This window comes from Fonsecaea nubica (genome assembly GCF_001646965.1).
Source record: "Fonsecaea nubica strain CBS 269.64 chromosome Unknown Scaff80, whole genome shotgun sequence".
Lineage (NCBI taxonomy): Eukaryota > Fungi > Ascomycota > Eurotiomycetes > Chaetothyriales > Herpotrichiellaceae > Fonsecaea > Fonsecaea nubica.
In genome coordinates this window covers 1,763-25,582 of record NW_019173753.1, presented here as the reverse complement: position 1 = coordinate 25,582, position 23,820 = coordinate 1,763, and the positions used below count along the sequence as shown (strand labels likewise).

The following is a 23,820-nucleotide window of genomic DNA, read 5'->3' as shown; positions in this document are numbered from 1 at the left end:
GCGTGCGGAACGGTTGACAGCGCCTCTGTAGAAGTTGCGCCGTGACCTGAAGATTGGGACTGCGCCGTCCTGGAATGTTCGGCCATTGTATTTGTCGAATTAGATGAGTAGAGCAAACCGAGGTTCTCGTCGCCAATCCACGGCCGGATTCTAGACGATATCGCGGACAGTTCCGAGAGCGCCATTGAAGAGGCCTCTCTCAACCCAGATGTTCTCTGTAAGCTCGGCTGAAGGGCCATGGACCTGACGCCAGTCTTCGAATGCTTCAGGGAACGTCTCGAAGCGCTCATCGTCCAGTCTCAAGAGCTCGTCAATCTCTCTGAATGGCATATGAAGAGTAAGCTTGATTCGTGTATCATTCTCAATGTCGCTAGGCTTATAGCCAGGGAAGGTAATTGAGGATCTATAGAGGCGCCGAGAGCGTAGTTGCATTTGATCTGGCCGGCGGAAGCTGTAAACGCGTAGGCTACCATTTGGAGGAATGAAATGCCCTCGAGTCCCTAAGGACGTCCCTTGTACTTCTATAAGGGAGACTAGCCGTGTTTGAGAGATTCTCCATCGTCTTCCAATCGATAGGTAGTAGCCTGCTAGGCTTCAGGACGACAGTCCACGAGCTGAATAGAACGACTACTAACTGAGAGAGGGAGATCCAGGGGGAGATGATACACTTCCTGACTAGTCTCGCTCGCCGAGAAGGCGGTTTATGGTCTTTAAGACGAAGGATGTTGACGGCCTGGTGGTGTTGAGATGAGAGGACGTTGAAGATTTTGCCACCTGGGAAGACGCACGACGTTGAGCTCCACTGAGTCGAGAACCTTGAGAACTGTCCAGACTTTGTCGAGCTGGATTCGTTGGCTGTTGATTATCCCAAGACCGGCATCCCTGCTGAGATGAGTCGAGACCTTGAACGGAACCCTCCGATCTCACCGAAGGATGTTGCTCTAATTGCCCTCAACTGCCCGTACATGAAGGAACCAGAGGCCTTTGAGGGAGGTATTCCAGGAGTCACAGCGCTGTCACTCAAGAGGGCACGGAGCTTGCGATGAGACACATGCAGAGAATTGAAACCCTGCATATCGAAGAACTTCTCGCCCGTGAAAACTGTCGACTGAAGGATCTCGAGGTCTAACTGTAGAACACGGTCAAGGACCTTGGGCTGAGGGACTTTGGAGAATACCTCTGCGGGCCCGCTTTGACTGACTGATCAAGAGAAGGTGTTGGAGAAGGCTGTCCGCCATCACGAGGTTAGGCTCGATGATCTCGTCGAATCCGAGTCTGTCGGCGACGTGCAACAGCTGTATCAGGACTATCCTGGCGAGCCTGCCCACGACGGAGAGGTGTGAAAGGCGTAGTAGTACGGGCTGCGGAGGCTGTAGCTTGAAGATTGAAACTTGGAGTTCGCTGTGCTGGTCCACGAGCTGGCGAGGTAGCGGCTCGTTTACTCCTTGCCGAATGACCGCGGTAAGTAGCGTAAGTAGCGTAAGTAGCGTAAGTAGGGTAAATAATGAAGATGGTGAAATGAAGTTGGTAGTGACAACGAACCTCGTCGCCTTATCGTCTTGTTATGCTGTTATACTGTCATGCTGTCATGTTGTTATTTTGTCTTCCCATCATCTTGCGGTCTTGTCGTCTTGTCATGTTGTCGTCTTCTTGCCTGGTCGTCTGGTTGTCTGGTCGCCTGGTTGTCTGGTCGTCTGGTCGTCTGGTCGTCTGGTCGTCTGGTCGTCTGGTCGTCTGGTCGTCTGGTCATCTTGTCACCTCGTTGTCTTGTTATGTTGTCATGTTGTCAGTAGCGCAGCCACAACGCCCCGGCGAGATCATCTCTCTCCTCGACTTCAACCATCGCGATGAAGGCTCTCGTGACCGACTAGGCGAGATCCAATGTCCCGTCTTGACACGGGCTGGTCGAACAGGCCGCAGTCGCCCACGCCGTCGGGGATTGGGACGAGGTTGGACGCCACGATCGAGCATGAACCAGTTGAGTGCTGTGCAGCCGTTACGCTGGTCTCAAACGTCCTCGACTTCCTTCGCTCGAAAGTGAGTGAGCGCATGTATAAAGGTCGACTCCATGCATGCGAAGGGGGAGTAAGACAGTTATGAGTAAGGGATTAGAAGGGCCAGTACACTCCTTGTCCAAGTATGTCCAGAGACCAGAGACCTCCAGGTGACCGTCGGTATCTGCAGATGCTCGAAGAAGGAAGGACCGCAACAAGGATCTTGTGTGAGTCCCATACGCCCGCCCAGCACGTGTGGACGTCGCTTGTTTCGACAAGACGGGGGGGGCGTAGACCCAGCATTCCGTCGAGGTCTTTGGCCGCTTTGGTGGCAGGAGTCGGGGACTTCCTGCTCGTGGGCAACGTGCTTGTCCTCGTCCTCGTGGGAGCCATTGTCGGAGCCACTTCGCTTGTAGTCAGATTGGGGGTCTTGATGGACTTTTGCGTGCGCGCTGATCAGGCCAATCGAGAGAGCGATCAAAGATGGCTGGCCACCGCCACGTTGAGGCTCGGGCACGACGTGTCTGTGCCCAAGATGAAGAGATGACCCATTGGAGTGCAGCTGTGGCTTGGAGCCCGGGCTGATATACCCAATGGCACGGCCTACTCTGGCTGTCTGGGTTTCGGAAGGCTTGTTCGGCTGCCAGGGTAGGGGATGGTCAGGGGGTAATAGGCTCCTTAAGTAAAAATATCAATCGAGGAGAAGATGCCCAGCAACGGGCCTTCAAGGATCGCCCCCGGTTGCTGTAACTGAGTTATGCAGGTCACTCTTTGTTTTTTGGGGCTTTTCTGGGCTTCTCGTTGCCTGTCTCTCGTTGCCTGTCTCTCGTTGCCTGTCTCTCGTTGCCTGTCTCTCGATGACCAGACGACGACATTACCAGACGCCAGATGGCCAGACGACCAGACGACCAGACGACCAGACGACAAGAGAACGAGAAGGCGAGAAGACGACAACATGACAACATGAGAAGACAAGACGCTCAGACGATAACATGATAAGACGAGAAGACGAGGAGTCGAGGAGTCGAGGAGTCGAGGAGAAGACGACAAGACAAGACAAGCGTTGGGTCTGTCTAATGCGTGGTGTGTTCGGTGTCATCGAAGGGGGTGTCCGTCCGTATCTGTGTACGGAGTGCGTGTAATATAGATATCGAAGGGGGCCCAGCTCTCTGATGAGCGAGTGAGCAGTGTTTTTTAACCGACTTCTGCCTCGCGTCAAGCTTCACTCTCGATCGCCCCGATCCTTCCAACAGCTGTGTACGAATTCGAGCTCAAAGCCTTTTTGTCTTGGAAATCCCTTTTGCCCTGGCTCTGCATTTGAAGAGCAATATAGAAGACGACCACATGTTTAGCAGCTACCCACATGATGTACTCGGGCAATCAACAATTGACGCCTTCACTTTCCAGTGACCTCGAGGATGCCGACATGGTGGCTGTCGTCATGGGACCGACTGGGGCCGGCAAGTCGAGGTTTCATTGCTGAAGCCTCAGGGGCTCAGTGTCGACATTGGCGACTTCTCTCCCACAAGTCGACAATTTGTTGTTCAAGGTTTCTCGTGGATTCGCTCGGGCGCATCTTTTATTGAAGAAACCGGCTGGAACTGGCTGGGAAGTGACATATCCATGGACAGCTGACCATGACTGGGATCGTTGGATATTGGCCTCTGAGAGTGCTCAAAGAAGCGTAGAGAGAGCAATCTAACTGCCTCCAATATCCATCCCCGTGTCCTCGACCGCCTTGTCCATATAAATATGTCTTTCTCTTGTCTCTGTTCCCAACCGGCCTCTTGAAGTGTGAATGGCTTTGCGTGATGCGTCGACGCTGGGTTCCTGACCCTTGTGGGCGAATTCAACGTCAGCATCGCAATATTCGTCTTGCCAGATCCGGTCGGCGCACATATTAGTATGTTCCCGTCGTCGTGGAAAGCAAGACGGGAAGCACTTCGTCTGGGTCCACCGTAGGTCGTCGATGCTTCTTGGTGCCGACCGCCATAACCACCACCACCACCACCGGAGGAGTACCCCTCGCGGCGTTGCTCCTAGTGGCGGTAGCCGGGGCCATACTGGTTATGTCATCGTTGGGCCCGCCATGTTGGCGCTCTTCCATCGACCATCGACAGTGTTGATGCAGAGAGAGAGCGCAGCGTCCTCTTTGCGAGCATATGTCGCGTAAACGCAGAAATACAGCTGGGACGTCCAAACGAGACGCCTTCGATTGTGTCTGGCTGTTACTTTGTGCCAGTAACCAACACCCCGTGGCTAGATCCCCGGTCCAAATCTCCGCGGCGGTATCAACAAGTGACTGAACAGGTGGGAAAAAGTCGAGCCCTGAAGTGTGTCTATATGGTATTCAGTCTCCCGCAAGCTTCTTCCCAAGAGGCACATACATGGCTCTGATACGGGTCAGTAGTCGTTCGGTGGACGGTGGTGGTCAGGTTTTTGCTGATCTCTTTCCGATGCGATAACACTTCCCCCGGCGCTCGTGGTGGCTTCTCTTCTCCACCGATAACAGGGATTCAATCATTCAATCAGTCGGTCAGTCAGCTGGTCAAGACCCTATCCATCTTCTCGCATTCACTTACGAAACCCTCCACGTCCACGGCCAATGTATGGTTTTCGTATCCTTCTAAGCCCACCTCACAGCATTCATTCTGCGTCCGGATATCGCCCTTTTGCCCACTCAAAGATGGCACAGTTATAACGCCAATCCATCTGATATCAAGATCGAGTGGCATGAACAGTAGTACTTGCTGAGATGCCTGGTAGGAACGAGGTCGTGGGAGTATTCTTTATGGAGAAACAGGCTTCAAACGCCGAGATCGTTGGGTCATTCGGACAGCGATTGGGGCGATAAATACCCAGTAGACACGGAGTTGACGGTCAGGGTATCTGCTAACGCTGGCGAATGGACCAATTACGTAGTCTTCCAGGAAGTAGAGAACACCGGCGTCGTGGTCGATAGAGGGGGAGTACATCAGTGAAAAATGTAACGAAAGAGGCCGTTTACTCGAGGTAGTTCCAGCGTGAACTCGGACGCGAACAGGTTCCAGCGACGAGGATCCATGGGGATAACCAGGCGGCGTTGGCGCTGGTATAGACGTTGGTAGGCCATAGCAAGACTAGGCACGTTGAGTTCCAGTACCATTACACCAGGGAAAAAGTGCAAGACTCAACGATGGCGTTTCTCATTCGTTCCAACGACTGAAATGGCTGCGTAGCCACACGGGACATGGTGTGTGAGTGACGATTCGCTCCAGGAAACATGGCTTACGCCAGAGATATGTTCTGGGAAAGGGACGCTCCGTGCATTTTAGTAGAGTCTGGCGTGACTCTCCTCGTATGTCTGCGTAGTTTTCGGTTTTCTCATGTAACAAACCACCAACGACGTCTGCAGACGATGCCCAACATCTCTGCTGCCACCGCGTTATCCGTGGTGAGTCATTCTGCACCTTCAGTAGCCATCAGCCTGGTCGTTCGGGTCATTGGCGAGGATGCTGCAGCGAGCCTTGAAGCAGTGGGAGACTCGCTCCCCTGGTACGAAGAATAGACTATTACAGGAGTAATGGGGAAAAGCGCCGTTGAATCCTGTTCAGTTCAGCAAGTTCGGAGAGATGGTCGGGATGACAACGCTGGAACGAGTCACGATCGGAGAGAAACAGTGATCGCTTGCTCCCTCCATGCCGGTCCTTCAGGCGACTAATTACGTCGATCCAGCTACCTCGGCCATAAACCCATATGGAACCGGCGGCAGCGTTGTGAGGCGGCGACAGAATCAAGTCATCACACTCACATCATGTTCGGATTCTTGTCGTTGGTTCCCCCGGTCCCTCCGGCAAACTCGAGGGAAGGAGAGGCTTGTTCCTAGGCACATTGAAACCACGTCCGGGGCATGAGGCTGGATGGATACACCTGGATTCGCCGCTTCGAGTGACGCTTTGTACTGTTGGAAGGGGTGGCGTGGTGACCTCTGCTTCGACCAAGTCCAAGAGCCAGCCACACTGTAAGTAAGCTATGGCCCGTCACAAGAGCCAGCCCAAATCTTGCCTGTACGCTGTATGCTGTACTCGCTACAGGTTAAGGAAAAGTAGCTTCCACCCAAACACCGGCTCCTTATCTCCCCATGACCCCAAAGTAGGGAGAAGCAGTGGACGACTCGCTTCCTTGGCACGAAGAATGTACCAAGGACTTGGGCTAGGACTGGACCATGGACAGGAGTAGGAAGCTAAGCGCCGAAACTCAAAGAAGTTTTCGCGCTTCACGTGTCTCGGAGCGATGGCGAGAGTGTCAATATCAGAGCCTGATGACTGTTAGCGTCATGATAGCGTAGCGACGTCAAGAATTCTTACCAGGTCCAACGACACCTAGACGATAACTGCCGTAGGGATAGACCCTGATGCCGAAGGTATTGATCTTCGACGGAGGTAGTCCATGTTTCCGACTGACCTCACGGACGAACTCCAGAGTGACCTTTTGCTCAAGAGCTCGAGAACATGCATCCGCTTTTCTGTTCTCTTTTTGCCCTTCATAGTTGTTTTCCCTCTCGATGATCGAGTAGTGTCCACCGTTTGATTATCCACTGCGCACCTGGACGTGGATTCCGCCAGGGTTCTGTAGTTCTGCAGTTCTGTCGACGCTTTCCAACTCGGCTCTTGCAACTGCGATGGGCTTGATCTCTTTCGGCGGGTTGAGGCGAATCACGGCGACGGTGCTTTGCATTGTTGGTATCTGATGATCATGATGAGGATCAGACTCTTCCACACATTACCTTGCAGTCCCCCGATGCTGAAGCTTGCTGAGTGACCTCTTCTTCGAAACGCTTAGAAGGCCAAGAGCCATAGCGATCCACAAATCTATCCGGGATGTACGCGGCCACAGGGTGCTGTAACTCCAAGGAGCTTCGAAAGTGTCTATAGAGACTCTGTTAGTCGTAGAACGATGACTTGGACAACTTCGAGATCTGGGAGAAGCTCGTTCGCGCCGCCGAGGCCCTCGAGGGCAGAAATAACAGGAACTCAAGTTCTCAAAATCAACCGGCTTCCCGCAGTTTCTGCTGGTCTAAGTAAGTCGCCCATCTTGGTCCGGCCCGGGAAGAGAGGGCGCTTTTGCCGTAGTCGGGGTACTCAACGGCCGATCTTGCTCGCGTACGAATAACAAGTGGGAATTTCTCTACCTGCAGTCTCGCGCCACTGCAGCTTGTCGATGATCTTGACATCGTCCTCGAACCGGAACGGCGCGCTTGTCGTATCACCAACAACTTCTCGGTCGAATCCACCTTCTGGCACGCCTCGGGCCAACAAATCCGGCATAGAGACCTCTGCAGATGGTGCCTCGTACATTCCGTCTTCGACAAGGGCAGGCGGTTGCAGGTTCGCTGGTCGTCGTTAGTTGCAGCTGTTGCTCGCCTGCGCCAGCTCCTCTCTCCGATTGGTTCAAGGGGTCACTATCGTGTGCTTCCCGCTCGTTGCGGTCGTATCGTCGCTCAAGAAGTTGTCGAAAGTGACCAAGAAGAAATTCAAACACCAATCCGGGATGGGAAATGCAATCCTAGCAGATACATGAAACGATTGCCTACCTCGTCGGCCAACACCGCCAGCTAGTATCTCGGATGAAGAGTCAGAGTGCTCTTTTGTCGTCTCGATATTCTGGATCCACGAGTCGTGGCACGATTCAGCTCATGGGCGAATTCACGGCAAAGGGCGATGCCACAATTGCAAGAATGCTCCGTTCTAGCACTTCCGATGACGACTCATCGACCACACGACCTCCTCGCTCCGAATCTAATCGCTCTATTGCTGCTGGTCGTGGCTGTAGACCATTTCACATCCTGATTATGTGAAGGAGACTCGTTTCGCCCGTGGAGCGCTTCGTGCCCGACTAGAAGACCGTAGAGGTGATGATTTCCGTCCGCGATAGTCGGGAACGCGAAGACAATGCTCTTAGTCAAGGGCTCAGCTACCCATGTACATCTGCTGTGCCCCGGGGTTCGAAAGATCCATGCCGGTGCATCTTTACTCGTCAAAATCCGATCCGATGCCGCCAGACCCTGAATCGAGGTATTGCCAATGGCAAAGGCACTTCGCTTGGGAGCTTTGCCAGCTCTCACTCCGTAAACCCGATCCGCATCTCCAAGACGTTCAATGAATAGGCTTCGCAATATGTCGTGGAGAATATTGCCGACCTCGAATACGCACGATCGCTAGTTAGGGCCCGCGCCGCCGTCTGTGGAGACTGTGACCTCTGTCTGGACGACAAGGAGGCGTACTGCCGAAAATCGCAGATCCAGTGGCCACCGCAACGAGATCATCGAAGGCCGCGAACTCTGCATTGCCGCGCTGGGGGGCGAACGACCCTCTCAGTCCTGGTCCGCGACGACCTCGACATGAGATGCCGCACCAAAGACCACGTCACGCTGCAAAATATCCTCTTGGTCGGGCATAGCCGTAGGCAACGGGCCCTGCACCTGAACTTGGAATCCGCCCGGGTTTTGTAGTTTCTGCAGTCTCTTTCGATGCCTTCCAACTCGGCTCTTGCAACTGCCAACTCCCATGGCTCGATTTGTTTCGACGGCGTACAATGGTCAAGAGGACGACTTTGTGTTTTATATTGACTCTTAAAGGACTGGCCGTTGTATAACCGGACCGAGATAGCACCAGAACATCCACGATGGATTTGATGATCATGTTCAAGTGGTGACTATGGCGCAAAGAAGAGAGACGACGGCCGAGGAATGAACTGTATCTAGATGGACGAAACCAGCACACCCGGCTTCCAACTCCTGGATCTAAGCACGCGCCGCAGGCGTTTCCAACGAGGGCAAAATCGGCCGATCTATGTTAGTGTGATGTCATGTCTTGATTGGAAGATCCGGCTAACCTTTCCGATGGGGTTAAGGGCAACGGCCTTATCCCCTGCGTGGGCAACAATGCCGAAAATGCCGAAGAAAGTCTTGGCATTCTCCCCGACGTCGATCCATGGGCCTTCAAAGCAACGTCATACTCAATTAAAGGTTCAATTGCTATTATTTATATATTTATATAGGGATTTGGAATGTCCATAGCCTATAGCACTGCTGGTTGGGTACATAACCTATGTAGGCATCACAGGAAGTCACAGTAGAGAATACAACCTCAGGTTGCCCAGGCGCCGCCTCCGTGGCCTTGCCCTGGTTGACTAACTACCTGCTTACAAGCGCCGTTCCGTGAGCGTCTCGCGCCCTCTGGAAGCAGCTTACCCGCCAGGGTCGCTTACGGCCCCAGACACAATATCTCAGGGCGCTTGCGGCGCTCGATCATATGTGTAAACTGGTGATTTCGAACACCTGGTAGTTGAGAGTGTCCGAGGCCAGGACCCCGGGGCCCCGTGGCCAATTCCTCCCTGGAACGATCGATGCTGTCAAGTAAAGGCTTTCGATTTGGCCCTCTTCTTTCGGGGGCCTGTTTGCCTGGGCCAAAGTAGAAAAGAGTTAGTTTCACAGGGTAGACATCAGCTAGCCACTCACAGGCTTGGTGTTGATCCGGCAGGATCTGAGTAAGGTTATGGCATTGGTCTGTCTGCCTATGCCTCTTCTCAGGCCAGGGTCTGATCGTCTATATGCAAGATGCTAGGTGTCAGGAAGGACCTCTCCCGAGTCCTGCCATGCCGCAAGGCCTCCTGGCATTAGGGCGCATTCAGGGCATAGCCTGAAGCGCTGGTGGAACGATAAGCTGTCTCAAGCGCAACGGGATGTGTGATTGTGTAGGTATGCGTATGTGTAGGTATGTTTAGGTGTAGGTGTGTGCGTGTGTGTGATTGTGCGGGTGTGTGGGCCCAAGGTATCTAGTTTCAACACCTCTAATAGCTAGATGACCGTTTGGCGGCGAACGGGCGAACGTATTGCTGCTGATGATCAAGTATCAGCCGTCGCTATGATCAGAAACAGAGACGCCAGAAGGGTTGGCTGAGAGGCCGTTTGTCTGATGCTTGCGTTTGGCTGCTTGACTGGCCCGTTTAGGTATGCGTATGTGTAGGTATACTTTGGTGTAGGTGTATGCGTATGTAGTAGATTGGTTCCAGGAGGGTAGGGGTTTACTCCAAGCGATGTGTAGCTATCAGAGGGAGAGGTATCGAATCGAATCGTCGGTATGTACAAATGGCACAGGGTGGATAGAAAGGTCGTACGCCGCCCGCGGTTATCTCGCCGTATGTAGGCCATGGCGGAACCAAGTAAATATGAAGGACTCGGGTTGAAAACGAAGGGGTCGAACTACCGCATGAATGGTCGATGCTATCTTGTCTCTGTTCTGTCTGTCTCGATGTCTGATTGCATGATGACTTGGGGGATGTTATGCTTGATGGATGACAGAAGGTGAAAGTGCTACCATTGCCATTGAAATACTCTGGTGGGAGCGCTCAGCCTCGCAGCCGTGCATCCCTGGACCGATCAGGGCTCTCCTTTTGGAATTTCTGACGTGGGCCCCAGCACACGGTGTGTGTATGTATGATAGAGAGACAGAGACAGGGAGAGAGAGAGAGAGAGACACACACACAGAGAGAGAGAGAGACAATCTTGGCGGAAAAGAGGATCAAAGAGCTCAAGGGGAACAGCTGAAAGCAGGGTCGGCATCTTTCTCCACTCCAAGCGTTCTGCTGTGATGCCATGCCATTGTTTCAGCTATTGTACGTATGTCCGAGCCGGAAGGCCTCATCTTTCCATGCCCGGAACGAGACTGTTTCCATGATATAACTGTTAGCTAGACAATCTCCGCGGTTCGGGGAAGATACCCTACTTAGTGTAACCGGCGTTTGGACCTTTTGTCTTTAAAGGCGAATTGGTTCACTGCGTAGACCCAAGTAGGTGAGACTCTTGTCGGCATTTACTGAATGCCTCTTGAACGTGGAACAGAAGACATGTAGTTTCCAAGTATGCTTTTAAGTATGCTCTCCGGTACAGCCAGTCACCTGCGGGACCACATCCGTATCCTTGCGTTGCGTTTGGTGTAGGCCACAAAGATCGTCACAGACCATTGTGGGCAAAGCGAAGCGGTCCCCGTTCATCGTGACATGGATTTGTATGAATCGGAGGTGGCGGTGGTGGTTTTTGAAGCTCACGACTTTTGATTTCCAAACAACAAATACGCGAGGTATGGACGAGGGAGGTACGTAAGTTGGACGTGGAATGTAGCGAGGAAGATGTGGCGAGAAGCGAGCTGCGAAAAAGTCAGTCCAAGTATGCAAGACAGGAAGAGAGAGAGAAGAATATGACCCTTGAATTGATGCCATCAGGGCAAATCGGTGCACGGCCCATCCCAGAGCAACGCGAATGGCCATCATGTGTTGCAACCGCGCCAGGACCAGTGGCCACACGCGGCGGCGTTGAAGCCGATTTCAGGAGACGAATGGCTCCGTAGGTGGTTGGCGAATGGGAGTGTGACAACTTGATTAGAAAAGCGGTGATGAAGTTGGCGGTTCCGTATCGCCGTCTCCAGGCGTTGTAATCTGTGCCTTCGAAGGATCTATATATTTCCAATGCTTCAGGAGCTGTGCTTTGGCCAGGGAAAGGACTGCCTGAGCTAATCGACTAGGTCAACGCCGTTCATGTGGTGTTGGTTGTAGGCGTCAATCACGGTAGGAATAGACTAGGTAGTTCCTTGCGGACTTGGTTGCCGACGACCGGCATTCGCTGAGGTCTTGTTTGGCCTCTCTTCCTGAGCCTCTTAACTGAGGCCCACTCTCCTCCTGTAGACTGAACGCGGTGGTAACGCCGAGAACAGCGTTATTGTCCTTGCTGGAGAAAGCATCGGGCCTATTCCTGCCTTCATTGCTGTGTTTTGGCGTCCATTTGAGTGAGCGATTAGTCTCGCACAGGCACCTGGAAGGTTGGTGCCAACAAATACCGTACCTAACTCAGGTACATACATCATTGTACCGGCGATTCGAGCGTCTTTCTTTTTGTGCCATTCCTCTGTTCGATTGCGGCCCAAGTACCAACAGCGAATCGTGTAAAAAGGCTCCGGAACGGCCTTGAAACGCAATCATGCCTTGGTCGATCGATAACCAGGGTTCGCTGACACAGTAGATTTCTGGCCCTTGGCACGGATAATACCCGACGTAACAGGCTCTGATTTAGCTGATATCGGTGCCCGCGAGTAGGGATCTCGTTGGTGTTGATTGCGAGGAATCGGTGGATTTGGTTCCCATCGATTCCTTTCCCCATATCAGGCCAATGCCTGATCCGTAGCCTCATGCGCCAGTTTCGCGCCCAATAGTCGATCTGACGCTGTTTTCATGTGAATTTCCCATATCGATGAGTATTCCTAGCTATCGAACGAATATCTCCGATAGTCAATTGGTTCCATTTTCCGTTCCGCAGACAGGATTGATACCCGGGGCCATTGTCAAGGTAGCAGGCGAAGTCGATGTGATTGAGATATTGGCCAACAGAGATGAGAATGAGGCGATCGAAGCTGTCAGGAAGACTGCAATTGCGACCGCTATAGCGAATGGGGCAGACGAACAGGATGTCAAGATCGTCAAGATCAAGAAGATCCCGCTTCAGTATGTGACCAACAAAGCCACGAGGTTTGCCATGAAAGCCGTCGGAAGTCTTCGGGCCAGGGACGATGCCGTTCAGAATGGCTTCGCTAACGGAACAATCGCCCAAGCGCAGGAAGTGGATGATGACACGACGCAAGAGGCGACGGAAACCCGAGGCGACAGACGTGAGGGTTGCGAGCCATTTCACGCGTTGCACGATCATTGGCCGATTGGATATTCGCCGACGCCGATTCCTAGCCAAAGAAGTTGATGAATAGAGGTCCAACGGGGAGGTACAGAGTCCCCAAATCAACCTCCGCGGGTGTGAAAGAGAAGCACGGCGTTGAAGGATAATCTCGCTCAAGACGCAGAGCTGCCCGACTTCGAAAGCACCGTGAGCGAGTACCAGATCCTGACGGATTCGGAGAGCTCGACTCGCCGAATAGCGAAGTCTCAGAAGATGATTCCCCCGAAGGAGGTAGGAGCTCAAGCTCGCACAGTCGTGATCCTTTCGTGGTCTTGCTCAACATGCCCCTGCCTGGTGCGCCGCGTGTATCAAAACGTGGGTATGATCAATTATGTTTTCTTGATGCCTGCACGGCACGTCCATCATTTCGGTGCGCCACACCAAGGCCCTGGCCCTTTGAAGGGACCAAATCCTGGGGTGTTGTCTTGGGCTAAAAGCTCCCCAGCTGGCTTCTTGGTCGCTGGCTTCTTGGTCACGATGGCCAAGGCCAAGGACTTCATGATTGGCCAAGCTGTGAAGACCCGTCGAGGGCACCGCATGATCTCTCGAGAGGCTTCCAGAATCGTTGCAGCTGGAGTTCTCGCGGGAGAGCTCAGTCTCTGTAGCGCCTTCGCGGCCGGCCATCTGGTCATGGCACACGTGGCACACAACCGCAGGACGCGATCGACGTGTTCAAGCGGTCGCTCAGCATCATCAGTGAATACGCACCGGCAGACCCTCAAGCATCTCAACCGGCCCATCCGCGCCGCCTCGTAGACGATCAAACGCGGTGGTCACGCCCTGGCGGAGACCCATCCCGACACATCTCGAGTAGACGTGCCTTGCGTAGTCGGTATCGCCGCGGAGGATGGTGGATTGTCCCAAGAGGTTTGCTGCATCGTCACTCTTGTAATCAGCCACGTGAAATGAGGTGGTGGGTTCAATGAACGAGGAAATCGGTGCTTCTCTTATTTAGTCACAAAGGCACCGATCGAGTGCGGTCACCGTCAGACAATCAGAGGGTCTTTGTACGTCGCCGCATCCTCCTCGAGGGACCGCTGAGTGAGGAGAGGACATTCTGAATGAAATCGCGACATCCCATCAATAGCTGGGCCACTTGCCACTTTCACAGGAAGATTTCGGTGCACGAGGACTTGGATGGAAGTCGGGCAAGTCGTCGTAGCCACGGGGCCTCTGGCGCTGCCGTTCGCCGCTCCGGTCTCAAGGCCTCGCCGATTCTTGTCATAAGACGCAGACAAAATAGCCTTTGTAAAGTAGACCAGGCTAGGCTATCATGGACGCTCCTGAATCATCCCTGAGGATGCTGTTCAACCAAGCAAAGAAACAGCAAGAAGATTTGGGTGGCCTCGACTCCCTGGAGCGCAAACTTCAAGGATACCTTTCAATCTCTCATCGACAACCTCGAACAGTGACGCAAATTGACCCAAGACCTCTCTTTGCGAGGTAGTGATGACGAGGTGTCGATAGTGAGGTGGCGAGGGCGAGGTGTCTCCAACGCCTACGGCGACATGAGGAATGTGTTCCCGAACCGGTTCATCACGGCGAGCAACGCGCGCTACGGCGTCTGGGGCAACTGGAACTCCTGGTACAACGTACAGGACGCCCCGCAGGCCTGATCACCTGGCCTTGAATTGTGTCGACAAATGACACTCGAACTGGTGGATTGTATGCGGGTTCTCTTTCATCTGCGCGTGCCTCAGGCCCCCTCTCTTCTGGGCAATTTCCACGCGTTTTTTTGGTGGCGAGGAATGGCACTGGATGGTCTGTAACCCAAGTTATCTCTGTAGGCCATGCCGTTCCCAGCCTGAATCTGTGATTGTTCGCATGTTTCCAAGAACCTCCCAGCCTTCGCCCTGTAGAATAATGCCCTTGATCTGTCGCCGGAATTCGGCCCTGTAGTTCGTTTGTGAGGGTAGCGCCTGGCGAGCCAGTCCAAGGTAGATAACCACGTTGCGATCGTCATCGCCAGGCCGGAAAGGTGGGTTAAATGGCGGTTCGCGTTCATAATTCGCTGTAGCGGCCCGTGGCACCTTTGCTACCGGAGCAGAACTGGATGGTGAACGCCACTACCACTACCGGGTTGCGATTTGCACGCTATTCAAGCCCGTCTTGCCGGCCCTTTTGGTTTATGTAGTTATTCTTTGTCTTGATGACTCTCAGGAGTAACGATCCTCGTATCTCTTCGATCGTTGCGGAGGCCATTTGCGGAGTGATTCGAACCACACGCGAATCGATTGGGTATTCAGGCGGAGACGTGGCCCTCGTCTATCGGTAGACAGGTTCTGCCGTCATTCGGACATCGATCGCTCTGGCACTGCCACTTGGTAGTTCACTCATGGACGTAGATCTCGCCGGTAGCGACGTTCAGTGGTTCCTCCGCCGCAATCGACTGGCGCTGACGCTGAGTCGTAGCGCTCGGTCTTCGTTCCCTCCTCGTCGCGTCTACGCCTTGCCTGCCTTGAGTCCTGTAGCCGTGGCGGTGTAACTGGACTGGCCTCCAACTTCTCGAGGTTCTCAGACAGCGGCGAGAAGAATTGGTTCGGGGTGGACGTAGGAGGTGTTTTCCCGGATAGCTGGACCCAAAATCAAGTTCGATGAAGACTCTAAACATAGCAGGCCGCCTGAATGAGAAATGACAACTATCTCAATGGCTTCCATCCACGTAGTTGTATCGAGGTCCCTGTCGTCTTTTTTACCTGTACTCTCTTGGAGAGTTCCAGGGACTTTTCCCTACCATCACAGAAGTGGCTATTGTGAATGAAATCTTGGCCATTTCCAAGAGTTCCATGACTGCAGAGTCTGTTTGTCTTGTTTTTGAGGTCCTTTTACTCCTTCACGTTGTTCTTCGGCCTGTGGTTGATAGAAAGGCGGAGGGATAGATGCACTTGTAGCAACAGCATCACCGCTCCGAGGCTGCGCCTCGAAACCTGGCTACCAATGTCCGGTTATCGAGTTATTCTGGCCCATCTAGATCATTCGATATGTGCAAGCTATGGGTCCTCGTCAAGGATCTGAGACGGGAATAGCCATTGCGAGTTCTCGGGAGGTGTAGGAACCGCGGTACATTGCTCTCCTTGAGCGCCGCGCAGGCGATCTCTCTCGCCTCTTCAGGTTCGGCCAACAAATACAGGCTCAGATTCGCGCGCCGCAGCCCTCACAGGACTAGGAACAGGCGATCGCGCCCAGGTAGAGGCGTTCGACGCGTTCGAGACGGTAGGAGGTGTTCGAGGCGTTCGGGCCGTTCGGGGCTTTGTTGAACGTGAGCCTGAGGCGCTGATCAGGTCTCCCAGTGTTTCCTGTTGTGTTGTGACTAGCTCAGCTGTACAGACTCCGGTGGCACTGGAGTGTCCTTTGCGAGTTCACTGGAGATCGGGAGACAGTATCCTTGAGGGTGTTGTCGTTGCTATCCCTCTGCGTGGCCAACAAGGCGGAGGAAAGTTGTGGCACCCAATCAACCCCGTCAGCCCTTTTTCCAATCCTGCTTGCCTTCCTACCTATTTTCTATAGGATTTCGAGCTTGGAATAGATAATTCAAAAAGCCGTGGTGGATTCGTCACCAAGATAAAGAAGGGCCTGAAGATCTTTTCGCAAAACGAGGAATTACCGTCAGAAGAGCCTATAGTGGCCGTCGGTGACCTTTGGTCTTGAGCCCGGAGACCTCGATCCTGCCAGCGGTTGTGGGATGGACCTCTATATCAAACTCTTCCTTGAGGAGATGGCAGACCTGGTTTACAGCAAAATTGGGAAATCCTCAATAAACTGGTCGATTGTAGCCAGTCATGGCGCCGGAATGGACTGCTCCTGGGAAGGCCTCGTACTACGGCTCCCCGAAAAGCGGACAGACTCCTGCCGTCACAGGGTATCCTACCGCTCCTCCGCCGCCGCCGCGTGTCGCGTTCCTCGAGATTGACGTTTCGGACGACTGGAAGCAGCTGGAACAGCTGTTTGGGGGCCATGCGCGCGGGTTTGGTAGGGGTGTGAGCTTGGATTCGCCTCGACCGTTTCTTCCAAATTCGACATGGGGAGTTCGTCGTCCCGAGGAAATTTCGTGGCTGCATCGCAAGGGTTTTGTGTGACGTTAAACGGCAGCTTGAGTGGAGGCTTGCCATCCTGAATGAATGAATGAAGACTGACGGAGTGACGGAATGAGTGACTCAACGAACGACTGACTGATTGACTGACTGACTCACTGCCTTCCCAGCCGGCTGTTTCTGCCAATGACTGAATAGATTCGATCCTCCAACCTAGCCAGGTTGCCTGGGTATGTAACATATTGAACTCGCTCCATTTGGTAGGTTTGATGATGATACGTGCCGGCCTCATTCCTCACTATCAACCATCAGAAGGGAAAGGAGAACAGGCAGTATGATAGACCAGCCCACCAAAAGGGGGAGTCGAACAGGCAGTATGCCAGAGGAGAGGAGGAAGAGGAGAGTATCACGGCGCAACCCGGAACAGGAGGAAATCTCCACCTGTCCTCCTGTTCTCAATCACATCCTCGACTTGCAATCACCATCACCACTTGGTTGTCGGACATGACTGCTCGATAGTCGATAGTGTACCACCCTCTTCAGATGCCAACCCCGCCGCCCATTTCACCGTCACCATGAAGCGAACGTCCGTCCACTCCCTCAAGTTATTTGTGTCACCCTTTTTCAAAGGCAGGCCGTAGCTACCACTTTTGATAATCTCGCCTCCACATCATCCAGACGCATGAGTTCGCGGGGTAGGGCAGGGCTTATCGATTCTGTCAATGATGTAGATCGCGATGCTGAAGGAGGGCGGATTGAGTAGGTTGCGGTGGGATACGAGGGACGAACTGGATCTCGGGGTCCAGCAGGAGAATTTTCATCGTTTGGCTTTGGGAAGCAGCGGCGCCTTGGCCGACCCTGGCCAGCAATCTTGGAGACGTAGCCTGAGATGGGCCGAGGCGACCGCATATCATCACGGGCGGTGACAAGGAGGAGCAGAGGATAGTGGTGTACCTAGGCAGGTAGTGAGTACAGACAGAGTAGTATAGCCAGGTATTGAGTACAGACAGATAGGGTGGAACAACGCTGGCATGGAACAACGCGGGCTTGGAGCGAGGGGCCAGCAACGATTCCTTTGTTCCTTGGACCATAGCATGGACCGGCATGTTGCACATTACAATGGAATTCTTCGAGATTGAGTCGCAGGCCAAAACCGTCCAACGGACGAGAGCCACAGCGGCGGCACAGGTGTCGTCAACGACCGACGAGGCTGGCATGGTGTTAACCAGGCTGGTATGGAATGAGGCTGCGATACTACGCGGATGGCGTCGACACGGTGGGTGTGGCGCAGGCAGCGGGATCATTATTAGTATCGAGGCAGGTAGACCGAGGACCCTGGATTATCGCGGTGGTAGAGGCGAGGAAAGTAGAGCGAAGAGGAGGAGAAAGTTCGGGCGAAAGCCATTGGAGAAGATGATAATATAGGAAGGCAAAACGAACGAGGGTCGAATAGACAAGGATATTGGCAGATACATGAGGAGTAGACAGAACAAAGACCACAGCGTGGCTAGAGGACTGCGGTGGAGGTAGAGAAGAGGAGAGAAGACAGGAAAATGGAAGAGAGTAGAGGAGAAATGGAATAGAATAGTGGAATATAGAGGAGGAAAGACAAGACGAAGACAGACAGGAGGTTAGAAGTCTCAAGTTTGGGACGTTGCTATGGAGAGGTTGACATTGCAAGCATTTGGGAGAGAGTTTGTCGAGACCAATTTGCGGCTGGGTTGGAATCCAGCCTCTTATTCCGCCTTGTCGGTAGTGGTGGACAAGGTACACGCAGCAAGCGAAGTAAGCGTCCATGTATAAAATTGCACAGCGAGCGTTGCTACCGGTGAACACTTCTCAGCGGCAGCGACAGCGGCAGCGTTAGAAGCCCCAGCTCCGCATGAAGCTCCTTTCCGCAAATGCTTTGGCTTTTGGCGTGCAGTTGTTTCTTTTATCGTCATGTAGCTGGTTACGTGATGGCGCCGCGCCGCCTTTGTCTGTCTGGCTCTGACGGGCCCGTTTTAGATGAAGCTGCTCTGCTTCGTAGCCTGATTGCTGGCGATGACGGTAAACGACTGGACCAGGCAATTTCGAAAAGCTCCGGCAGCCGGAAATTGAAATGCAATGCTCGATTTCGGTCCGGAGACTCATCCTCGACCACGCGTGGCAATGAATGTATCGCTCGGCCACGGACCGCTCTGTCCAACTGCCTCTCGATCTCCCGATCTTCGATAGTATCATCAACACTGACAAGATCTTCAGACGGGACTTGAATATTGCCCTTTTGCCTGTAATGAGTCGCGGGAGCGCCACGACTTTGGGGGCCTTTTGCGGGTGTATTCTGCGTTTGCTGTCGCCCGTTCTTTCTGGAGGTACTTGACGTTTTCATGGGAGAGAAGACAGGAGAATGGAGGGAGTAGAGTCCAGTAGCGAGCAAGAATCCAAATCATTGGTGCTTTTGCCAAGGGCGTATCGGTGCGACAGCCAGTGAGTAGTTCCGCATCCAGCGTCAATAGTAGTAGTGGAAAGAACAGGACGTCACACAATAAGTACGGCGTCCTGTAATGCCACTCTGTAAGCTTGATAGATTGCTCGTTACTGTATCTCCACGTAAATAGTCTCGGATAACGCAGTAGCAATGCCCTCTGGCGGTTCAACACCCTCGAAAAGCCCAGGTCATCAGGACCACCCGTGAGCGCTCAATTAGCCCTTGGGATGCGCTCAATCGACGTCTCGCGAGTGAATGGTGTCTCGTCAAGGAAGTAGCGGCATCGAGATGAAACGGAGTCGCAGCGGTGCCGCCATTCTAGCCGCGCGATGGCTTTGTTGGTATCCGATAGTCTTGGGCGGCTTCAGAGAGAGGGATTCAACAGTCTCAAGAACAACCCCCGACATCCTGCCCCAGATAGTAGATTCGCACCACCTCCCGGAAGCCAAGTGCTTCCCCAGTCTTCGCCTCATGGTCTCTGCTCTAGTATGCCTGCATACGAGGCGCAGTTGGACGTAGTCAGGCGCATCTAGGCATCCAAACGGTTCATGTCCACTTCTGGAGATTGAAATCTCGTCTCTTGAGTTGCCAAGGGGGCCATGAACAATCGTTGACGGCTCAGCGAGAACAGCCTCTCGACACATCTTCAACGTCCAATGTAGGCACAAAAGCTATAAAAGGAAGAATGCTGATGAGTCGGATAGACCGAAAAACAAGTGAGATAGACGTTCATGGAGGTGGCTGATGGCAAGAGCCGGAAAGCGTTGATTGCAAGAGTCAGAACAATCTCGCATATTGGCCAGGAGCACGATTTGCGCGATGGCCAGACGGCTGGACGCCTCCAATTGCGATGCCGCGGACAAAGTTGACGACAAGCGGAATCAGCCCAAAAGTGGCGGCGAGAGGCCCCGTGGAAGTCGAGGAGGATCTGGAGGAGGATCTGGAGGAGGCTGGAGAGGTGAGACCAGCGCAGGCTCGCCAGGATGCTGCCGCTGCCTGTGCGAATCTGATCGATCTCGTTCACGGAATCAGCGTGGCATACAACCGGCAGTCCCCACGAGCTTGAAGAGTTCGAATGTTCTGGGCCACGAAGGCGATATGGCCGAACAGGTGGCCAACCAGAGCAGCCAAGTGCCTCGGGCCACGAAACTCGAGGTATGTGGCTTGTTGAACTGCATCGATCGTGCCAGACCGTCATCTGACGTGGGAACAGTGTCTCTTGCATCGAGGTCAAACAGAAGATAAACAGAAGAAGACCGTGCGTGGTGTTCAGATCGAACGGCTTCTCAGTTACCTGGCTCTTCTCCCTCCGCCGCCGCCGCCGCCGCCGCCGCTGTTGCTGTTGCTGTTGCTGCTGTACCCACTGCGACATGTCGTCCACCTTCTGCCCCTTCACGCACAGCAGCTGCTTGGTGGTTCTGAAGTGGTATGACCGGCTTCGTGTAGCGTCACTTGAGGCGGTTGAGGGGGTGAGATCGGCGACCTGCAAGAACAGGTTTGGAGTGGCCTCGCTAATCAAGACTCTTTCGTGTTACGTTGGAACTTCGACTTGCCCACTAGTCCTGCTGTATCGAGCCTCGTGCATGGGGCTCGACACCATCCCGTCTTGTCGCTGAAATGAAGAGGAAGTATCGTGTAAAGTAGCAAGCGGCCCAATCGGCTACTTTCGAGCAATCATACGCCTTGGCTGGCTCATTCGAGTGATAGCCTCACCATCCCAAAGGTGTGCAGCACGACCCTTTTTCACAACCAGTCTGCCAGGTCTAGCTAGGATCTTTCGCTTTCTTGGGATGTCCGGGTCCCAGCGTTACAGGATCAGGGTTGATGAGAGGTGATCACAGGGGATCAGAGGTGATCAGAGGTGATCAGAGGTGATCAGAGGGATCAGACAGTATCAAACAGCATCAGACAGGATCGAATAGGCTCGAATAGGCTCGAATAGGCTCGACTAGGCTCGAACAGTATCAGATAGTATCAGATAGTATCAGATAGTATCAGATAGTATCAGATAGTATCAGACAGCATCAGAGGGGATCAGAGGGGATCAGGGGTGATCAAACAGTATCAGACAGGCTTGAATAGGCTCTAACAGTATCAGACCGTATCAGACAAGCTCGGATAGGCTTAGACAGGATCAGCCTAGATCAGATTAGATCAGAGGGGATCAAACAGTATCAGACAGGCTTGAATAGGCTCTAACAGTATCAGATAGTATCAGACCGCATCAGGCAGGCTCGGCGAGGATCGAATAGGCTTAGACAGGACCAGACTGGATCAGACTGGATCGGACAGTATCAGAAGGGATCAGAGGGGATCAGGGGTGATCAGAGGGGATCCTACCGCATCAGATAGGCTCGGATAGCCTCGAATAGGCTTAGACAGGATTAGATTGGATCAGATTGGATCAGACTGGATCAGACAGCGTTAGACAGGCTCGGACAGGATCGGATAGGACAAAATCTGACAGGATCTGACGTTATCGAATCTCGCCCCGCGCTGGAGATGGCGAACGAACGGGGTAAGAAGATCGGTAGTCAAAGAGGTCAATGACTGTGCAGCTGACCTTCCTCTTCAGATCGTGACCTTCCTCTTCGAATCGTGACCCTCAGCTGTCGTGCTGACCGACCACAGCCAGGTTGATCAGCAAAAGTCGAGTCGGAAAAGTTCTGTATGTGGGAACAACCGGTGGCATCGACCTGTGGCTGGCGCAGAACATTATTTCTGTGGCGGCGGGCTCCCATCGCCCCCTTCTTCCGAACACTGGCGCTTCGTGGCACAGCTTGCGCAAGACCTCGCGAGACGCCGGTCCAGTAGCAATCCGCTCGTTGTCGGCGAGAATGATGGTGGCAAACACGCCAACGACCCACACAAAAACACCGACACCGACACCGAAGTCGAGCTGGTCCTCGTCAGTTATCCACTGGCCCCAAAAATCCGGCGAGCGAGAGCTTGAGGATCCTCAGAAAGTGGCTCGCGACGGTCATGGACGAGGTGGCAGCGAAGGGGAACACGCTCAGTCTAGCGGGTGATAGGTAACATCAGGAGGGCTGTCTATGCGGTGACGGCGAGGAAATAGGACGAGGTTTGCCGAGTCGAGCAAGGAGTCGAGCAAGGAGTCGAGCAAGGAGGTTGGCAAAATATCATCGACTCTCCTTCAGCTTCCACCTCGTCTGTCTTCCACGAAGAATCCCTCGACCCACCATCCCCCCGCAGGCTCAAGGTCGCGGCACTGCCCATCGCTCTCACTCTTGACAGGCAAGTAGAGTCTGAAACACCAGGCTGGCAAACTAAACCCCTAGCGACAAACTCCAGCAAGGCGGTAGGTCTAGGTTCCACGAGTTGTCGATGGCCAATTTGCATGATGCTCACTTGTGAGCGGCGTCGCTTGGACGCGGTAATTTCGGTCGAGGATGCGGTGCAGCAGAGGATCCGTCCGTTGGCGGGCAGTCGATGCTTCGAAACGACTGAATATCTGACTCAGACTGTCTGCATCGTAGCTGTCCGGCAGATCCCGCAGGAAGAGAATCTTGTTGGGCGGGAGGTACTCGTCGGGGATGATGAGCTCTTCCATGTGTGTTCGGATCAGCATTTGTCGTAACTTGACAAGTGGCTTTTGGCTTCCTGACCTTTCTCTGCCCCGAGTCGCCGCTCTGGTATCTCCAACACGGCAAGCTGGAAGAGGCCCGTCGCGTGCTTATGTCTATTCGCAATCAAAAGACGGACATTGTCGATGCAGAAATATCCATGTACCGCATCACTCTCGAAGAACAAGCCGAAGAACAAGCCGAGATGCGGAAACAGATCAGGTTCCGGATATCGATGGGAGCCCAAAATGTAGTGAGCCTGACAGAGCCTTCTACAAATCGCTGACATGCTTCAACACGAATCTGTAATGGTGACAAAGTATCTGGCTCACGCAACAGTGAGAAAGGTCCTCACTGCCCCAGAAAGGCAAGAGTTGTAAAGGAAAGATGGCCGAGACAAGTTTCTTCCTGATCCTAACCCTCAAAGGTCGACCAATGGAGGTTTGCCGGGCTGAGACCAGACTGAAAGCTCAAGGGCATGTAATCGTATACACTGCGAACCGGGTAGGGCGTGGAGAGATCGATGGCTGACGATACGATATGATAATGCCCCAGGGTTTCGTCACCTGCCGTACGTCCTCTTTCTTGTTTGTAGCGCTAGATCGCAGGGGACTGAATTGGCGGGTAGGTAGGATGGCAGATATAGACGTGTCATGTAGTAATAGTAATGCCGCGCAGGGTTCTTTCTATCCTCTTCCAACATCCATCAAAGTCTTTGCGGGAGAACAATCTTTCCAGCGTCGTACCCAGCTGGCACTCGGGGGTAGTAGGGACACTTGCTGTACCATGTATGCGGGAGCCTCGGGTGGTATGTATATGGGAAGTCTCGGGGAGGAGGAAGTACGACAGCCGTGGTGTGGTGCGGCACGGAACATCTTTGGCGGAGAAAATCATGAATGAACGACTGAATGACTGACTGGCTGATTGACTAGCTGGCTTCCCAGTGGTTGTACACAGTAAGTCTCTGGGGAAGGAAGTAGAG

At 53.4% G+C, this 23,820-nt stretch overlaps 4 protein-coding genes across 4 annotated transcripts; 2 read left to right on the top strand and 2 right to left on the bottom strand.

Moving 5' to 3' along the window:
• Window positions 1–150: 150 nt before the first annotated feature.
• Window positions 151–6,710, bottom strand: AYO20_09089 (ef hand domain containing protein; the record flags this gene model as incomplete). Its single annotated transcript, XM_022647361.1, has 5 exons — window positions 151–451; window positions 636–855; window positions 928–1,200; window positions 6,341–6,533; window positions 6,579–6,710. 5 exons carry the CDS (start codon window positions 6,708–6,710, stop codon window positions 151–153), a joined length of 1,119 nt encoding a protein of 372 aa, XP_022496635.1.
• Window positions 6,711–7,114: 404 nt separating this feature from the next.
• AYO20_09088 (hypothetical protein) lies at window positions 7,115–8,541 on the bottom strand (the record flags this gene model as incomplete). The annotated part of the gene is made up of 2 exons (XM_022647360.1): window positions 7,115–7,365; window positions 8,388–8,541. 2 exons carry the CDS (start codon window positions 8,539–8,541, stop codon window positions 7,115–7,117), a joined length of 405 nt encoding a protein of 134 aa, XP_022496634.1.
• Window positions 8,542–12,276: 3,735 nt separating this feature from the next.
• On the top strand, window positions 12,277–13,509 carry AYO20_09087 (hypothetical protein; the record flags this gene model as incomplete). The annotated part of the gene is made up of 2 exons (XM_022647359.1): window positions 12,277–12,691; window positions 12,872–13,509. 2 exons carry the CDS (start codon window positions 12,277–12,279, stop codon window positions 13,507–13,509), a joined length of 1,053 nt encoding a protein of 350 aa, XP_022496633.1.
• Window positions 13,510–16,532: 3,023 nt separating this feature from the next.
• Window positions 16,533–22,207, top strand: AYO20_09086 (hypothetical protein; the record flags this gene model as incomplete). The annotated part of the gene is made up of 5 exons (XM_022647358.1): window positions 16,533–16,722; window positions 20,082–20,252; window positions 20,306–20,409; window positions 20,468–20,680; window positions 21,890–22,207. 5 exons carry the CDS (start codon window positions 16,533–16,535, stop codon window positions 22,205–22,207), a joined length of 996 nt encoding a protein of 331 aa, XP_022496632.1.
• Window positions 22,208–23,820: the final 1,613 nt, after the last annotated feature.